Below are 20,629 nucleotides of genomic sequence, written 5' to 3'. Positions count from 1 at the left end.
ATGGCATCAAACAGTTATTACCAGGACTGGAAAAGCAAGACTGCGGGCCTGTAGATGGACCGTGGATAACCAGGATAATTGCTATAACACCAAACATTAAGCTGTAAACTACAACTCAAGCAATGTAGTATGGGTTTTTACTTCACTTCACTTATTTCCTGCTGCTCTTATGCAGAGCACAGGGCTTTGACTTGATTTCAGGCAAGGATCTTCAACTCTGCTGATGTTTTACCCTCCTTTTTTATCTCTTCCTGGACTATACTCTTCCATGATATCTTTGGACTTACTTGTTTCCTTTTACCCTGTGGGTTGCACCAGAGAGCTTGTCTCTATACAGCATGCTCGCTTTATTGGGGGATGTATCCTTCTCTTGGTTTGGATAGCGATAGGTTCTTCTCTCATTCATGTCCAATGGTATTTGGTGGAAATCACAGTTGGCTTTTTAAGAATATGCCTCAGTCCTCTATTGAGGAAGACTTGCAAAATCTTGGGGATTGTAAAGGTAATCCTCCATGTTTCACATGCATACAGCAGCACTGCTTTCATGTTTGTTCTAAATATTCATAGTTTAGTCATTATGGAAATCTCTCTTGCCCTTCGTAATGGATACAGCTGGATGATGGCTCCATTTGCCTTTTTGATTCTTGCTCTGATATCAGCAGTATCTCCTCCTTCTTCAATAACTACACTCCCAAAGAGTGTGAACTCATTTACCTTTTCAACATCCTCATTGTTCACTTTCAGCTTTCTCGTATCTCTTGTATTCATTTCATAATCTTTGTATTGGCGGCATTCACTTTCTGCCCAACAATCTTGGCCACATGTTCAAGGCCTTGCAGCTTTCCTTCCATGGCAACATTGTTCTGCAAGACAGGCAGATGTCATTGGCAAACTCAAGACCTTACAATCACTCAGTCAGTCCCCATTGCATCCCTCTCTTCTTCTTATCCACAACTTTCCTTGTCACTTCATCCAGCACCAGAAGAAAGATAGTTGGAGATAAAACACATACTTCACCAACTCCAAACTTTATCCTTATGGATGACTTGGCATGTGTGGCCTTTGCGATCTTGTCTGGTACCACATACTTTCTCAAAGATTTCCACATATGACTTCTTTTAAGGAGTGGAAGGCCTTTTCAAAGCCAACAAAAAGATTGTGGAGACTAGTGATGAATTTGTTGATTGTTCAATATTTGTTTCATCTGTGTAAGAATGGTTACTACTAAAACTGGCTTGCCCTTTTCTTATTGCAGTCATTTTACACCTTGTTTCTATTATGGATTATCCACACCAACAATTTTCTTGGTATCATAAGCAAGGAGATTCCTGTCCAATTATGGCAGTTTATGATGTGTCCTTTTTGGCAATTTGAAGAGGAGTCCTTCTCTCCACCCCTGTGGTATTCGCTCCAAGTTCCAGATTTTTATTGAAAGAGGTTGGAGAAGAAAAAGAGGCTGTGACTGGGTTAGTGGTCAGAGGTTCTTGTGCAATGTTATCTGCCCCTGGGGTCTTTCCATTCTCTAGCTACTTCATTGTTGTCTTGGTCTCTTCCTATGAAAGTGGTTCCAAACTAATTGAATTTTCTACCATTTGAAGATCACCACCTTCAGGTTGTGTTTCTTTTTCAGACTCCCCTCATCATCTCTACTGAGCATATTCCTAAAGTGGTCACACTATCTTAACAGTTGTATATCATCATTGGCAAAGAGATGTCCTGCTTACAGGTCAATTGTGGACCACTTTTTGCTGAGTGGTCTTGTGAGGTCACAGAGCTTCTTCATTTTGCCAGCACCTGCTATCATTTCTTAATCAGTTCTGAGACACACTTCCTGGGATCAGACATGAACTCTTTTTCACCTCCACGTCTTTAGCTTTTTATCTCTCCCATAGTTTAATCTTCTGGAGCTGTGTCTTGCTGCTGTTCAGTTTTAGTTTTACTTTGCTTCCTTGTCTGATACAGTTCCAAGTTGTTTCTGACTTTCATTCATTACTTCTTTGGTCTCTGAAGCTAATGAATTGTTATTTATTTATTTTTTTCACCTGCTGTTCTTACAAAGGCTGTTTTCATCATCTCCCAGTGTTCTTCCAGGCCCTCTTCTTCACCCATGCAAAAGCCCTCAAACTGGTTTCTCAGTTCTAGTTTGAGCTCTTGGCTGCTACTTTCATTTTTCAACTTCTCAACATCAAATCTCTTCATTTGAATGTGGAAACTTTTTCTCATAGTGGCTGCTCCCATTCGTTTTCTCATGTCTAAGAGAAATTTTCTTCACATACTGCTAAAAGCCATATCAGTTTCTTTCTGAGTGTGAAGATTTGCAGACACCAATGAAATTTCATGACATTCTTTATGAGGGAAGACTGTCACCAATAATTAGAAGATTATTGGCATAGAAATCGAGTAAAAACTCTCCATTATTGTTCATGTTGCCCACTCCATCTCATTTCATCACTTACTCCAATCTGAGACTGTCTGCACCCACCTTTGCACTAAACTCACCCATCATAATTAAAGTATCTATCCTGCTGAACTGGTGTTTTTTGGAGTTCCGCATAGAAATTGGCTTTAAATTCTCCATTAGCTTCTTCAGTTCGTGCCTAACACTGCACTATGGACTCGTTCCTCACTCTCCTTTTGAGTATTATCAAGAGAATTCTTGAAGTCATGGGCTTCCATTTTATCAAGTTGTTCTTAATTTTTTTATTGAGCAATCTCAGTTCCAGCACATGTGGGTCATCACTATTTAGCTTTCCAAAATACAGAAATATATGCCCCTCAAGGTCCTCATCTCTCCAAATTCATTCCATCTCATTTTGCTTTCTCCTAGGATCTGCTACTGCTCTGAATTGTGATTATTTCCCAGCTTGGTATAAGGTTCAGACATTCCAAAAGCCAATAATCCTGTCCTTCATCATGACAAAATGTTGTTGTTGTTAGGTCTGTCAGGCTTCTGCCCTTAATTTCTTTAATATATTGATTTTAACCAGTTGCAGACTATTAGCCCCCAACAGCTGATTGCCATGATGGGGCTGCCACCCCTTAGCCTTGGCACTTGCTCCCAACCAAGATGTTACAGGTGGGGAGGGAATGTCCTGCCCTACAATCACCAGGGAGTGGTTTGGTTACTCTACCAGTACTTGGTCATCATAGCCTTGTCTGTGGCAACAGCATGCACCACTGGAAGGTGAGGTTGACATTTGCACAGGAGAGGCTATCTGAGTTACATCACTGTACCTTACACCTGTGCAAAAGGTTGGACTAGAGGAAAAAAGAATACTTTAGCCAGTACATAATCTACATTACATATCAGATGTGACCTACAATGTCAAGAAGATGATCCTACATTGAAGAGGTAGATGTGGAGAGATGTCATCCATGTCTTTCGAATAAAACCATATATAGTCCTGAGGTGCTGATCAAAGATATGGGCTTCCAATCTAAGGAACGGCTAGATTTTCCCAATGACCATGAGCCCTTGATGTAAAATTACAGGCATCACAAGGATACGAAAATCTGACTAGAAAATGAGAATCCACAAGTGAATCTATATGAAGGGCCATAGAGTAGATCCAGAACCCAGAAGCTCTAGTCCACTCAAAAACAGTGGGTCACTATTTTTCTGGGAGGAGAAGAATTTCCACTTGCTGTGTAGAGTCTGTCATAATGTAGTGGTTATAATCACTGGCTGGCAGTGTTCAGGTCATTGGATGAACTGCTGCTTCCTGCACCTCTTATCACTAAATGTTGGTGAATTATGGAACATTTCCAGATTAATTTATTTGTGGAATATTGTAATTTACTAGAGCGTTCTGTGTAAAATAGGAGCACTCTCTGTCTAGGTGAGAAATTAAGATCAGCTGTACTTTATGTATGTACTCAATAAGCACACCTTCGGTATAAAAAATTAGTTATTGTTGGACATCATGCCTTCATAACTGGTACTTGATTTCAGACTTAGCATGACAATAAGTCTTTTTCTACATCATTTTCAATTTCTTCTTCTTCTGCATGGAATGAAGTGCTACTGTGTATCAATTACAGATGATCACAGTATTTTAAGAGACACCATGCTTTTGGTGGAATTTCATTACCTTCAAAACTGGAGCAAGTTTGTCTGCTTTAGATCCAGTGAAAACCTGAATCTGTGATAGGTAAGTATGTAGAACTGGGGCAGACTAGCAACAATGAGTAGCATCAAGTTGTTAGCCACTATGTATGGTACCCACCCATTTTCATATGTGGAACGTTTCGTGGGGCAGCATCACAAAGTGCAAAACCTTGATTCAAGGATGCTACAAACTTGCACTAAAGACAAAAAAGGTAAGAAATTTGGTAGGACATAAGTGCAATAAAAATATCTTATTCAGCTGCATCACTTTGATTTATAATTTTGGCTATATGGAAAAGTGATCAACAGAACATTTGAGAATGAAACTGGCGATATAGAAACCAGTCACACCAATGAAGGTATCCTAACAGTGCTTATGTAAAGACCATACATCATCTGGATGGAATACATTATCTTTGGTTGTAAGTGTTGTTGGCCATTCTGAGTGGTTTTCACCTGATGGTACATAGTTTAGTTAGTTACCTGTTTTGTTGGTCATTAGCAAAATATAATGATGCAAAATGAGTCAATGTCAGGCTATGTAACACTATTCATGTCGAAATTTTACAAATGGGTGTATATAACAGTTAAAATACTTGTATTTAGCTTAGTAGCAAAAATTTTTATAGAATTCTTGCTCTACATAAACTAAAATTTTCTAAGTATTGCATAGGAGATATGCCTTTTTTGTTTTGTGTCTTTATAAAGGCGGAAACTTTAGGCAGTGCATTCTAAAATAATTTTCAGTGAAAATTGCTGTTTTAAGCTAAGTGAATATGTAATTAATAGTTTTAAAAAACCTTTTTATACTCTCTGAATTCATAAAAGGAAAATAATAATGTGAGCAAACAAATGCTGCAGCCTACAATCAAATACCTTGCAAAAATTGTCTCACAACCACAGAAAGTCTGTGGTCAAGTATTATCTGGGAACTTTCATTAGCTTGTTCCAGAAAGTAAGGATGAAGTAGTGAGATTATATTCATAGGAACTAACATATAGGGTTTTGCTCCACTCCTCATACTTAAGTTTTGTGTGCTTTGTCTTCTGTTTCTTACCACCATCTGATGGTTTTAATCTAGCATGTGAAGATAGACAGACATTTAAATGATTCATGCATTTGCGATTGAAATGGTAGTAGAGATTAACCCATATACACCCAAAATACTAGGGACTGTGGACCATTAAATGTAACAAAGTAGTCAACAAAGCTGCTCTGGTAGTCTCCATCTACATCCATACTCTGCAGACCACTGTGAAGTGCACTGCAGAGGATATGTCCCACGTCACAAGTTATTAGGGTTTTTCCCATTCCATTCATGTATGGATGTGGGGAAAAATGATTGTTTAAATGCCTCTGTGCAGGCTGTAATTAATCTAATTTTATCCTCAAAACCCCTATGGATGTGATATGTAGTGAGTTGTATTACATTCCTACAGTCATCATTTAAAGCCAGTTCATGCAACTTTGTTATTAGACTTTCTTGGGAAAGTTTCTGTCTGCCTTCAAGAGCCTGCCAATTTAGTTCATTCAACATCTCAATGACACTCTCCCATCAGTCAAACAAACCTGTGACCTTGTGTGCTGCCCTGCTCTGGACCTCAGCCTCCCCTCCACAAAAAGTGAACTGTAATAATCTCTGGTGTAGACAAATCATTATTGCAATATTAAAACATTTTATATACTTTGTTTTTATCGTTACTAAAATCTTAGACATCTGCGGCACATTAAATGTGGGTGTGATGGTAAGTCATATTTAGAGAGGCTTGAAGAGACAGTAAAAGACTGTGATTCCTCCCTCCCAGGAACAACCCTGGATCTGCACCTGGTGGTAGTTACAGCACTGTGGGGTATTGTTAAGTCCCACTGTAATGATTTTTTACCAAAAAAGCTATCAGACACTGGTTGTTTGAGGTGTTCTGGGTGCTGCTAATCCAGAACTTTGGAACCAAATGGCAGTTATACTGCTAGTAAAAGACAGTAGCAGTCAGGACTGTGCAACCTGTGACAATCTTGTAATAATATTATTTTTCTTTGTTGTTGCCATTTAAAAAACTGAAACACAAAGTGAGCAATATAAGTTGAGCACAGTATTAAATAGCTTAATAGCAATGGTATTAGATGTGTTGTAAAATGAGGCATTTGTGGCGTCTCAGTTATTATTCATGAAAACATCACCATGATAGTATTCCGCATTATGTGCTAAGTGAAAAGCATAGCAAATTTAAACAATTGCAATGTTGTAAAAGTGGAGCGAAGCATTGGCATTTACGAGATGAAGATTCATACACACCTATTTGTAAGAAAACTAAGACACAGTGTGATTGGTGTAACATGTAACATTCTGATTTCCAAAATTAATAATCATGTTACCAATTAATTTCTAAAGAAATATACTTCAAAATGTAATCCCAATGACAACTTCTTAATAAATAAATATTTTCAGTGTCCATAAGACAGAAATGCCTAAATTATAGAAGTAATAACTGAGAATCACTCTTATACTAAGTTAGTTAGTTCTATGTTTCAATATATCATTTCTATGATTAATCGTAATGCTGCAGAATGAATCAATTTACATTCATATATAAATATGACTAGATGTTGATCATTCACAAGCCTTTTTTTGAAATACAGACATGATTTAATAATTTATACCCATCATCATTTACATATTACATAAATAGAATTCTTCTGCAGAATAGGAGGAGTTGTCAAGGATAAACTGTTTCAATTTGTTTTCAAATTTAGGTTTTCTGTCCACCAGACATTTTGTATCGTTTGACAAGTGATCATAAAGTTTTGTGGCAACATTGTCTACCATTATTTGTACTAAAGGTAACCTTAATGTGGCATAATAGATGTCATTTTGTCTTGTGGTATTGTAATTACATACATTATCGTTCCTTCTGAACTGTAGTGGATTTCTTCTAATCTTCTGACAACTTAAAATGTGAGTGTGGGTGTGTTTTATACTGATTTATTTGCCCAAGCCACATTCCACTTCTTTACGAAGTGACTTACTTGGAACTTTGCAGCCCCTCTTCTTTATGGGATAGTCGGCTGCTGGAAAATCTCTTGATTTCTTCTCCATCAAATAAAGCTAGGTACAGGAACTTTTAAGCCTCTTTCTACTTATAAAATGAGTAGACAGACAAACTTTCCTTTTCGTCAGTTAACAATGTATTTGACTTTCATGCACAACATAATTCACTCTTTCAACATACATATGCAACTTTCTGTAAGTACCTTGTACCGTCAAACATTACAAACAAAATGAGTTACAGTTAAAAGAAAGTTGGCTTGACTACAATGACTTTCTTAAAATGAATCCGAAAATATATCTTACCTCTACCAAGGCTGAGTCAAGAGTCTACAAGAGTACTTTTTCAACTGTTCTTGTTTCACATAACAATAGTCAATGGCACAATAAGCACAGAGCGGCATAAATTCTCCATGGCTCTTCCTTACACATGCACTAAGACCTCTATGGATTGCCTGACAGGTACTTGTCGGTGCCGTTCGATCACCACGTCTACTTTCTTCCCACGATTGATTTTAAACCTGCACACACAAACATGTGACATACAGTAGGTAGGATTTTACCATCCCACACTCGTATTTAGAACATCGTGTGTTTGAGATGGTAGAAGGTTGAGTCGTTCTGGAATAATTTACACAGAAATTCTCGAATCACTACATATAACCCCCCCCCCCCCCCCCATTCGAACATGTTATATTTTATACATAATCATTATGCATGTAATATAACTCATAATAACAGTTCATATCTTAACAGCATACATTTTTTACATAGTTTATATACGTATCCCTCCTTCGATAACAATTCTCTGTCCTCTCTGGAACAATCTTTTGCTTATTATTTCTCTGTTCTTTTCGTTTTTTACTTTTTTATTAAGATGTGAGCATTTACTCATGGTATTAGTCAGCATTATTAATATTTATGAATTTTGAGGACTCTTTTTCTTTTGTTTATTTCCTTTTTCAATCAAACACTGCAGGTGTTTATGACACATGAGTAATCTGTTTTTTATTCTTATCTTTTTTGTACTACCTTTTTCCTAGTATGTACTATTTTCATTAGTTGTAGCTTGGAGGAACTCTGGTCAAAATGAAAGTGTTCTTTTGACACTCATTTACTTCCACGAAACATAATAATGCTAGTTGTTCATAGAATTTACACTTTCCAGAATAATTTCTATAAAATTTTTATTTTGTCATTATACTGTCCCCTTCTCCGAGGATCAGCACCTATTCCTTGGTTGTGGGTTGACCTTATGAGAGCACTTCCTCTTTCCATTCTGGTAGGTACGCTCCTTTTTAAAACATCCTTGTTTTTTAGGCTACAGTTCATCCTGTCTCCATGTAGGTATGTCTGCCCTTTATACTTAGTGAATGCTGGGACGCACCCCTTATCCTTTCTGAGTAGGCCTCATGGTTCATTACCTTAATATACATTTCTATGTGTACCATAATTAAGTATCTTCTGGTAAAGCTATAAATCTATTTTAAACTTCCAATTCATTCTTTAATATATCATTCCCTCCCTAGACTCCTCTTCTACTTATCAACTTCTATACTTTCAATAGATATTATGTCTATATATACTATTTACATCCCACTACCCTTCAGTTCACCAGAGTTTTTATTGCACTGACATTGCTTAATGATCAACTGGACTAATTCTACTCCTACTTTCATTTTCTTTCTTTGCTCACACCTCTCTCTTATTTATCCATTACTCATTACTACTGTATAGTTGTTCAGAACCATCATAACACCCCATATATGTGTGCATAATTCCCTATGTACACATCTTTTCCCCTACACCACCTGTCGGTTCTCACATCATGACAGTCTTTGTCTTATATAATTTAATGTTTGTGTAGAAGTGTATATTTGTGTATATGTGGATGTGTGTTTGTGTAGTCTGATTCTTCGACCTTCTTATCTAAAGATAAGATGTAGGCTATTAGTAAACCTGGAATCAGGAAGGACTTCAGTTAAAGAAGTTTGTGAATATGGGAAGAGGGAAAAGATAGACAGGTCCTCAAGATGAGAAGTAAGAAAGGAAAAAATAGATGTGGTTGCTAGGATCAAAGAAGAGAAAGAAGACAGGAAACCCTTCCCACCCCCCCCACCCCCTTCCCCAGGATCCCTACCTCTCAGGTACTTGAGTGAGATGCTGGAGGAAGTTTGGTGTTAAATTGTCTCCTACAGAACAGACCTGTCCCACCTTCACCCTTTGAGGCCCCCAAAGGAAAGCCTAGCAACCTTATGGAAATGGCAAATGAAGAAGAATCAGGCGCACTTGTTTGTGAGGGGTTGTTTGGAAGGTGTGATGTGTGTTTTGTGTTAGTCATGATTTATCTGTTCTTGTAAATCAAGCTTTTAGCTACAATACCCACCCCTTTCAAAATTTATAAAAAACCCTCCCATCTATATCACATCTCATAAAAGGTATAAAATACTCTATGCAAAACAGAAAAGCTATACACTTCGGTATAACAATTGTTAAGTTAGTTGCATCATATTACATTTTCCACAAATATAATGCTCTATTCAATTTATTTTGTCTAGACCAGGGCTTCCCATCCTTTTCAGCTGGCGGACCCCTTCTTCAGTCGAAAATCCATGGCGGACCCGTAGTCAGTCAAGAGCACAGTAACCTCAAATTTCAGAACAAAATCCATGGGAACTGAAAGCTTCTTAATTCCCCCCCCCCCCCCCCCCCCCTACCCCCTGAAGTATCAATAGTCTTTGGTTTAGAGATGAAAGAAAGCAACTTGAAATTAACGATCCAATTTGAATTCCCACTGTATCCAGACACTTACTAGTGGATTTACTCCCTTTGTTCAACACACTATAGCCTCATTAAAATTACTTGGTAATTGAAATTTCACACGATGGAGCTTTCTTCCTCCAAGAGCAATCAATGTCTCGTCCAATCTGTTCGCTGTTGACAAGCTGCCGCTTATGGTCTGTTCACTTCCACTATTTGGCTACTGTTGTGTAAGGAGCATGCATAATTCGTAATAGTCGTGTGTATGTGTGTGTGTGTGCGTGTGTGTGTGTGTGTGTGTGTGTGTGTGTGTGGTTTTTCATGAAATCGGAAGAAAAATGTTCAAATGTATGTGAAATCTTCCTTTGGTCGTCCTCCCTCCTCATTCATTTCAACTGGAAACTTCCCTTTTTGTGAAGGTGATGCAGCCTTCTTCAGTGATCCTGACTTCAGCCACCGAGCTGTGTTAGAAGTAATAAACTGGTCAAAAATCGACTTACGAAACAGGTAGTGCACTGACAATGCAAGTTTAACATTTAATGATGCCTGGGGACACATACGTGCCAGCGAGTGCTGTGATTGGTCGACAATGATCGCTACGCGCATGCATAAAAGATTACAGCGCATCTTGCGCCGTGAGCCAGCGCACAAATGACCCCCGTATTGTTGCTAAACAGTCAATCAGAGAAGCCGCATTCTCTGGCACTAAACTGTGTATACCTTCTCACTTAGGACCCGCAAAGGCTGCTTGAGGACATGACATGAAGTAAAAGTACACGTTTTTCACACGAAAAAAAGTGATGAATTTGATTTTCACATTTTTATGCAACACTTTTACTCATTATTTTACACGATTTGGTGAAAGGGGGCCGCGGACCCCCTAGAAAAAGCCGGCGGACCCCTAAGGGGTCCGCGGACCACAGGTTGGGAAGCCCTGGTCTAGACATTACTGTTTTTTCCTTCTGTGATTCTCTTAAGTCAGTCTCTATTTTATGGGCATATCCCGTTTTTTAAGCAATAAGATTGCAGTATAGTTTTAGATTTTAAAGGAATTAGGTGCAGGAAATTATTTGGAAAAAACACCAAGAACAACTCGGGATCCGACAGTCATCACTCTGCCTGTTAACTCTGAATGTTAACATCCCTGGGGGATAGATGACTCCACCCTGAACCCATGGATCTGATATTAACCTCTCTTGTGCACTGGGAGACCAGTGATTTTCTTTAAATTTCTTTTGAAAGTCCTCCCAAGCGGAAAAATTCTCAATGTTTACTGTACCCCATTCTGAGGCTTCCCAGAGAAGGTACCCCACAGCAGATTTGATCTCCTTCGAATCTTCCCAATTTTTTGGTAATGCTTGGTTATACCTTTTTAAGAAATGTGTCAGATGTACACCTCCATCTGCCTTAAATTTAGGGAATTGTCTAGATAACCTTGAATTAGCTCCCCATTGTAAATCGGTCATAGCTTCACTGGTTAATACAACATTAGGTGAAGAAACCCTTTTTTCTACTTTATCCTGGATAAGCTTAATCTCTTTCCACAGGTTGTCCATATCCTTCCTGGTATTATTAAGTTCGGAAGAAGGAATAGGTGATACGTTCCTGGATGTTATTCTCTCGGTAACTTTTCGATTGATAATTTCTCCAAATAGCTCCTCCAAACTAATTGCATTTATAATATCAGAGTTAGCTATTTTCTCTTTGTAATTCCTTTCCCCATTGTCTACCCGTGTACTTACACCTGTAATTTGCTACTGAATGATTGGCATTAACTCACTCTGCTTATCTACACTCTCTTGCAAAGTATAAAACCCATGAAACTTCCTGGCAGATTAAAACTGTGATTTAACTGTGAATCTAATGAGTTTAACTCAAGACTTTGAGCATTTAATTGAGAATTTACCAACCCTAGAGTCGCACTCTGAGCTCTGATTAATTTTATCAACTCAGCTAACTTTCATGGCATAGCCGGTTCTTGAGTCTTGTATATTCTCCATACTTTTATATGCCTTAGCCCGAGTAAGCATTTAAAACTAACTTTAAATATGATAATGACACAATAAAAGTTCACTTGACAGTGTCTTGTACCACTTCATACTAAAGTAATGAGGTTTTGTTTCACGCTCACCCAGTGTAGAATTATTGTAGTGTAGGTGAGCGGATGTGGAGGGAGGTCAGCACCAGTGAAGAGCAGATGGAGCTGGCTGTGTCGGATGTGGGTTGGTTGCCACGTCTGCATCCCCGCGATGTGGGTGAGAGCTGTATACTCCTCGCACTGGATCTTCTTGGTTGAAGTGTTCTATGCATACTTCTTCTTAGACAATTACATTGAAATCTTATTTGCTGTTTTTATTGTTGTGAGTTTTTCATTTCTTCACAGTGTTTCCTTTCAAATTTTGCTCCATTGGATACTTAAACATGTCTCGGAGTACTTTCCTTGTCTTAGTATGTTTGGTTGCTATGGCAACACACAACCACTTCTTTCCCCATTTTTGACTTATAATTCCTGTTTTCTCAGTCCTTTCACACAGGTCGCCATGTTCTAACATTTTTTGAAAGTAGACATACAAACTTTCCTTTTCATCAGTTAATGATGTTGACTTTCTTGCAGAACATTATGCACACTTTCAACATACATATGCAACTTTCTGTAAGTACCTTGTACTGTCGAACATTACAAACAAAATGAGTTACAGTTAAAAGAAAGTTGGCTTGACTACCATGAATTTCTTAAAATGAATCTGAAAATACATCTTGCCTCTACCAAGGCTGAGTCAAGAGTCTACAAGAGTATTTTTTCAACTGTTCGTGTTTTACATAACAACAATCCATGACACAATGAGCACAGAGCGGCATAAAAACTCCATGGTTCTTCCTTACACTTGCACTAAAACCTCTATGGATTTCCCCAACAGGTACTTGTTGGTGCCGTTCAACTGCCGCCTCTCTTTCTTCCCGCGACTGATTTTAAACCTGCACACACAAACATGTGACACACAGTAGATAGGAGTTTACCATCCCACACTCATATCTAGAAAATCGTGTGTTCAAGATGATAGAAGGTTGAGTGGTTCTGGAATTTACACAGAAATTCTTGAATCACTACATTCTTTACAACAAGCTACATAAGAAAATACACAACTGCAAATTAGTACTCACATTGCACAACTCCTCAAAGAGATGTCTACAAGGTCATTGTGAGTGAGCACCACGTATTATTGTTACAGCATGTTTTTGAACAATGAAAACTTTCTTTCTTAAACATGATTTTCTCCAGAACTTTATTCCATAGGATATTATTAAATAAAAACATGCAAAATACAATTATGTACTCATATCCCTATCCCCAAGGTTAGCAATGATTTGAAGTGCTAATGTGGCTGAGGGGATTAAAAACATGCTTTTTCTAGTTTGAATTCTCATAAATATGAGTAGACCTACATAAAAATTTGGAAGTTTCTATCCTGATTATTATTTCCTCACCATATGTTACACTTATCATTGGCATAGTATCTCTAGATGTGCAAAACTGGGTATAAATAATTCAAAAGCCAAGATTGCTTAAATATTGTTTACTGGATAACTGGTTTCAACACACTAAAGGTGCCATCATCAGATCTGAGTGTAGATTAACATTTATAAACCATTTAGATATAACGATACATGATTCAGACCAGCTGATATAAAACCATTGTCACAAAAAATATCAAAATCATTTATAAATGTTAGTCTACATTCATATCCTATGATGACACCTTTAGTGTGTTGAAAAATATTATCCAGTAAACAGAATTTAAGCAATCTTGGTTTTTGAATTATTTCTACAACAGAGTGACCGCCCCACTACACACTATGTGTTCACTGCATAACTGGGTATGTTGTGTCTTTTTTAAATTGAGAATGAGAAAATTTGCAGGAAACAACTGACAGACACAAAAGAGATTTGTTTGATATTTTAGTGGTGCCATTCAACAGAAAACAATTAAGATATATACCTACTTGTATTCTTTAGAAAACAGTCAGTGCAATGGTTTAGTAAAGCACATACAATATTGTGGCCTGACAGTATGACACAGTATTGTGTATGGCTAGTTCATAGATTTCAGTTTCAAAAAATGCTGGTAATATATTAGAAATTTGTCCTGAAGTGCTAGCCATACACAATCCTGTGTCCTACTGTCAGGGAGGCTTGACATGTGTCAAGAACCACACAATATTGTACAACCAAAATAAGAAATGTGAAATAAAACTGAGATGAGCTTCCTAGAATATTGGCAATTTTGTAGCTACATTGGCAGTATAGTTGGGAAACATGTGTCCTAAAAACTGTGGATCTATTTACATTTGTTACAAAAACCTTTTTTTCAGTTGCCCTGCATGCAGTTGTTGATCAGAATTACAATTTTTCTTTTGTCAGTGTGGGTAGTTGTGGCAGACACTCTGACAGCACAGTTTTTGAAAACTTTGTTTTTCTGAAAATTCGTACAAGGCCTCCAGAACAATTATCATGGACAAACATGCCCTTGACCTCACTTTCTGACTTGTGATGAAGAGTTTAAATTTCAAATGTATCTGACACACCCTTTTCCCAAATCAGCAGCCTTGGAAGGCAATTTTCAATAAACAAATAGGTTTACAGGGCCAGTCATGTGATAGAAAATGCTTTCCATACACACACTCAATAGTGGCAAGTCTTTTTAAGTTACAAGTTGATACTGCAGAAATCGTTGCCTTAGTGGTATATCTACATAACTTCCTTTGAAGTGACACAAAATACATACCTACTCACTGACAGAAACTAATTTCTGACATATTTCATTTGTCATGAGTGGTACAGTAACAATAATTCACATTTTTTGTAAATAACATGTTAGTAGCTTAAATTATACTACAACAGCACCATTAGTTTGCACACGTGTATTATAATTTAAACTGAACTGCATTTTACATTACATATATCTACATACATACATGTATACATTCATTACATACATCTAGTTTGATGTAAAATGAAACAATGAATTTACTTATAAATAAATGAAATACCTATTTCTGCCCATAGTGCTGCCTTCTTTCATCATATTTTTATTATCAACATGTTGCGTCTTGTGCAAAAATACATTGTCACACAACATGTCTGTTTTCCTGTTTCTTTTGCCATCTTGCCAGCACTTGCCCACTGCAATCTCTGTAGAAAATCACAACCAATCAGCTGGCTGCTGCAAGCAAGGGTGGTGTACCATCGGTGATTGCCTCCTGTTTGACTAGGACACAGCATGCAGCACAGAGACCCCAGCAGGCACCCGTGTGGGCTGCCTGCTCACTGTTTGTTGGAGCTTAGAACTCTTTTCCAATCAGACAGGAAACTGGCTGGACTAGAGACGAGCAGATGTCTTCCATCATTGTTTTCATCCACTCAATCCTTCTGGAGATGATGCATAAGGAATGATTTCTGTTTTGCTCCATTGTGAGCGATGCGGATGCCTCAACATACTACCTAGCACAACAATTGTCTTCTTCTGCTCCTTTGAGCCCTTTTGATGCCCTCTGTCTTAAGAGGGTTATCAATTATAAACAGCTATTTATACATTTGCATTGTAGTTACAATAGTAGTAGTCACCAACAGCAATGTGTTAAACTTATTCATGTGCTAAACGACTTAAATGACAAAATGCTTAAATTGTACTGAGGGTAAGTACATATTTGAAACAAGACATTCATAATGGGTTATGTAATTTTGTTCTCGAATTGAATCTGAATTCACTGCTTTGAATTTTACCATTATACATCATCAAAAGTAACATCAGGGTGTTTATGAGCTATTGGGAAGAATTACAGGAAAATGTTAATTACTTTTTTGTTTGTTTTCAGCTGTGGATTCTCTACCTTCTAGCCACTATGTCAGAAACTAATCAAGCACTGTCTTAATTGACCTTAGACGTTGTAACTGTGCATAGTAACGAAGTCATAATACATTGGTTAAGAAATTTAGTACATGTTTTACCCATTTTTTAAAACCTTGTAATTTTTATTTTCTGTTTTGTGCCCTTATACTAACTACATCTTTTTTTTTTTTTTTTTTTTTTTTTGTACAAAACCTAGGTCAACAATGCTGGACCTCCTCAAAAGGGTACGTTGAGAATATTTATGGCACCAAAGTATGATGAACGTGGAGTTCCGATGTTATTTCGAGATCAGAAACATCTCTTCATAGAGCTTGATCACTTCACTGTGAGGAGTAAGTATTGCTGAATGTGACAATATAGCGATTAGTCCTTGGGGATTGATTCCTAACTCAGTGAATGAAAGCCAGGTACTCAGTAGTAAAGATATAGTCTAATATTGCACTAACAGAATTACTCAGTAATGACTCTCTAATAATTATTTAGTGTTTATGTAGTTTGGAAAAAGTTCAGTTATTGAGGGTCTTTTCTTTCTTACTTGAGGTCTTGCATGTTGACATTTTAATTGTTTGATGGACAGGCACCACAATAAAGTGTGGAATCAATGGATGTGACTTTATGCCATTCTTACAGAATATACAATTTTCTAGTGGATCCTGGTTGCAACAAGTATGAGCGACACTCAATAGAGTCATCAGTAACAGTTCCATCAGAACGAACATTTAGTAATTTAAATAGTTCTGACCCAAGAAAAGAAGAAGGTTTTGCTTACTGTGGCTGTGGATGGCCACAACACATGCTTATCCCAAAGGGCACAACTGAAGGATTTCCAGCAGAACTGTTCGTCATGATAACCGACTACAATATTGATAAGGTACATTATTAAGATAACTTTTTATTATCCCTACTTCAAATTTACATGTAACATCTAGTGATACCACATTTGAAGATGATGAAAGGTACTGTATTACAACCATAATGTTTCTGCAGCTTTGTTATGAACACAGTATAGCTAGTTGATCAAATTTATTTTATAATGTAACAGAGAAATCATATGGCTCCTGTGTTTGTATATGAAACATAGACTACCATTTCAACATCTTTGAATGTGTTATTTATGGCTATCAAAATGGATTGGTGATGTTTCCAAGACACAGGGAATCTTTGTCATTAGTCACCACTAGACTGACCAAAGACAATTACTCCAAAATGGGATCAATACCTAACTGTAATTGCACAAAAAATTCAATGATGCCTGCAAATACAATGACTGCAGAAGTTATTGCTGCCTCAGGCATTTCAATTTCCTAGAAGATTTTATATAAAGGGCCATCCTGATAGTAAATAATGTTTCCACACATAGTCCATGCACCTGTCTTGTGGCAGCCTCTCATTGGTTTCTGGTGTTCAGTGATGTGGCAGTTGCCACATGTGGCTGTAAATTGAACACTGTCATATGGTAAGTGGAGAGCTAGCTGTAACAGCAGTTGTGCTGATTGCAAATCTTGCCGAAAGTGAGGTACAAGGTGTTATTCATTTTCTGCATGTGGAAAATGTTGACATTCACCACTGACTTGTTCCCATTTATAGTGAAGGTGTAATAAATGCAGCCAGTGTTCAAAAGTGGTACATAATGTTTAAGAATAAGCAAACAGATGTTCATGATGAAGAGAGATCAGGGTACCCTCCAGCATCGCAGATGCACTGAAACGAAAAGTGGATCACATCATTTGAGAGAATTGACCACTCACAATTAGCTACATGTATGAAAAATGTCATGAAATGTCTCTTTCAATTGTGTGTGAAATTAACACTGTGGTATCACAAAATCTGTGCTTGCAGTTGAATATGAAATTACCACTAGGGTATCATAAAATCAGTGCACAGTGGGTGGTATGCATGCTCACAGATTATCAGAAGGCTATGAGAATGGGTGCTGCGTTAGCATTCTTGGAGAATTACAGAAGAGACGGCAATATGTTCCTTGACCAGACTGTTACAGGAGGTGAAACATGGCTGTCTCATAACACCCCCACATTGATGCAACAGTCTATGGACTGGCATAATCCTCAGACCCCAAAGAAGTCTCGCAAGTTCAAACAACCTGCATCAATTACAAAAAACTGATGGCTTCCATACTCTAGGAAAGTGAAGGGGCTCTACTCATTGATTTCATGCCCTTTAACACAACAGTCAATAATGTTGCTTAGTGTGCTACCTTTGAACGTCTTTGCCAGGCTACAAAGAACCACTAAAGAGGCAAGTTCTCATGTAGACTTGTTGTGTTGCATGACAATGCATGTCTATATACTGCCCAGTGGTGTCTTCCTGTTTGAGTTATTTGAGTGGGACATCTGTGAACATCCTCCCTACAGGACCTTTCCTTCTCATCCTGTCTGATAAATCTCCCCTGACTCATGGCTCTGGGAAACCTTCCTTAAAGATTCTCATTTCTGAAACCTCACCAGTCCTCTTCCTTCATCCTTATTTCTTTCCCTGCATCCCTGCTCCCAGAAGAAGGAACCACTGACTCTGAAAGCTCATGCATTTCCACATCTGTTATGTGTTTTCTCCTGCCATCCCTTGTTGAACACTTTTTTTATTTATCCATATTATATATTCAAACACTGATTATTTTCATTGGAAATGCAGATAGGTTGTTGATGAGAAACAAGTAAATGAAATTTTGATTTGAGTCTTTCACATGACAACAATTATAAACTGACATAGACAAATGGGTGTGATTTATTTTTCCATAGGTAGAGCAACCACCACCAGAGGGATGTCAGCAGCCTTTTAGCTACTGTGGATGGCGCCGTCGCCTCTTCCCAGACACAAGAGCAATGGGATATCCATTTGATCGAATGCCTCGTGCTGGAGTCAGCACCCTGCAACAGTTTCTCACACCCAACATGAAAGTGGTTGATGTCAAAATAAGATTCAACAAAAAAGTTGTTGCTTCACGTTATGCTAGTTGAGCCTGATGTACAATATTCTAATGTCTGAGGATACCAGATATGTGTTGCTGTGTGTTATACAGTTCCCAACAATAATTTATGTGTGAGCATTAAACCGTAACTCTCATGGGCATGAGTAATTTGATGTAACACAAACATCTGTACATCCATAAAAGGTTGTAATAACATTCATTGCACACAAACAAATAAAATAAAATACATAAGCATGGCAAGGAAAGTTCTTGCAGAATGTAAGTAATTTAGGAGTAAAGGAGGCCACTCACCAAATTATAGAAGCATTGAGTCAGTGACAGGCACACAAAAAAGAATGAAAACTTGACCTGCAAAGTTTTCATCCTTTTTGTGTGTCTTTTGATGATTCAGTGCTTCTGCTTTCTGGTGAGTAGTCACCTTTACTCCCAATTGGGAGTTAATGAAGCCAATCACCAGATAGTAGAAGCAGTGAATTTTTCATCTCTCTCTTTCTCTCTTGCAGTAATGACTATGTGAAGCATACTGTTATTGCATATGCATGTTTAGAATTAATAGGAAATAAAATACCATAACATTGCCAAAGTACAAATAGTGGTACAAAATAAATTTTTAATTACTAAACATTTATTTTATTTCACATTTAATCAAAATTATTTGTACCATTCCTATGAAAGACATGCTTCAAATTATGTTTTGTTTGAGAAAAAGAATAAACTTTGTAATTATGTTTTATTACAACACAATGCTAGTAGGAACAGTAATTAGAACAGTAATGAAGGAAATGGGAGTTGTGTCATTGTTTTTTAATTAAAGTACCTTCTATATGTTCTCTGAGGAAACAACATGTAAAAAATAAAGGATAATGAGAACATACATTTTTACTGTGCTAGCAGTGGACATGACATTAATATGATAAACAAAAGAGGGGGAAATAGGAAGAACATGATATATAAGGAAGGCAATAAAAAGAGGGATGGTATATGAAGTTGGAAAGGAAAGGGACCTAGGATGCTATGATGGAAAAAGATGCCATATAGAAAGAGTGAGCAAATAAGACTTTAAGAATATTGCTGTTGAATGCAGATTAGAAGCCATATTAACTTGTATATGGAGAATTATTGTTCAACAGTACAAGTGCATCACCATGTCCCCCCCCCCCCTTTTATCCTTTTTGAAGCATAAAGCTGTATTGACAATAAATGATGGAATTTGATTTAATGTGAAGAAAATATTATAACGAATATGTAGACTTCCATAATTTACTTGTTAGTAAACACTGATACAATGGAACCATGATCATAAATGGCAGTCTCAGTGTGAACACTTTCAAAAGATGTAATTCTTTTTTTTTTTTTTTTTTTTTTTAATGCAGAGAAATACTAAACTGTAGTATAAAGCTGCAAACAAGAGTTTTTTCTGTACTTGATGGTTAACCTGGTGCAAGGTCAGCTGTCATTTACTGTTACAAAAGCACCATCAACCTGTTCATTTTCTTTTAAACATAATTACTTTCATTTTAAATGTGTCACTGTTAGCAGATTAGGGATTTAGATAGTTTCTGGTAGCTAGTCTTAGCTGGCTCTGTTGTAGAGGCAAAGTAGGCAGCCAATTTTTTGCAGCTCCAGATTTGTTGACTGAAATGAAGACAATTGCAAGCTACTAGGTTTTCTGTCCATGATGCTATAGAACTTGCTTGTGACCAGTATAATTACGTAAAAGCGGTTCTTTCAGTGCTACATGCAACATGCAATTGTAGCACATGCCAGTCAATAAATTTTGATTGTACCTGCATGCAAAATGTAACACTTTAAAAAAGAAACAAATGTCTCTATTCATAATTCTGTCACTATGTTAATTTTCT

The 20,629-nt window shown here is 37.3% G+C and overlaps 1 protein-coding gene across 1 annotated transcript in view; it reads left to right on the top strand.

The window, feature by feature from the left end:
- Positions 1 to 19,389, top strand: part of LOC126236773 (phenoloxidase 1-like) — a 275,588-nt gene extending 256,199 nt beyond the window's left edge. Inside the window, exons 11-13 of the mRNA XM_049946348.1 lie at positions 16,017 to 16,152; positions 16,468 to 16,691; positions 18,577 to 19,389. Coding sequence (XP_049802305.1) covers positions 16,017 to 16,152; positions 16,468 to 16,691; positions 18,577 to 18,795 — 579 coding nt within the window. The 3' untranslated portion in view covers positions 18,796 to 19,389. The remainder of the gene's footprint in view (positions 1 to 16,016; positions 16,153 to 16,467; positions 16,692 to 18,576) is intronic.
- The last annotated feature ends 1,240 nt before the right edge of the window (positions 19,390 to 20,629 follow it).

This window comes from Schistocerca nitens, chromosome 2 (assembly GCF_023898315.1).
Source record: "Schistocerca nitens isolate TAMUIC-IGC-003100 chromosome 2, iqSchNite1.1, whole genome shotgun sequence".
Classification (NCBI taxonomy): domain Eukaryota; kingdom Metazoa; phylum Arthropoda; class Insecta; order Orthoptera; family Acrididae; genus Schistocerca; species Schistocerca nitens.
This window is presented reverse-complemented; position numbering and strand designations above follow the sequence as displayed.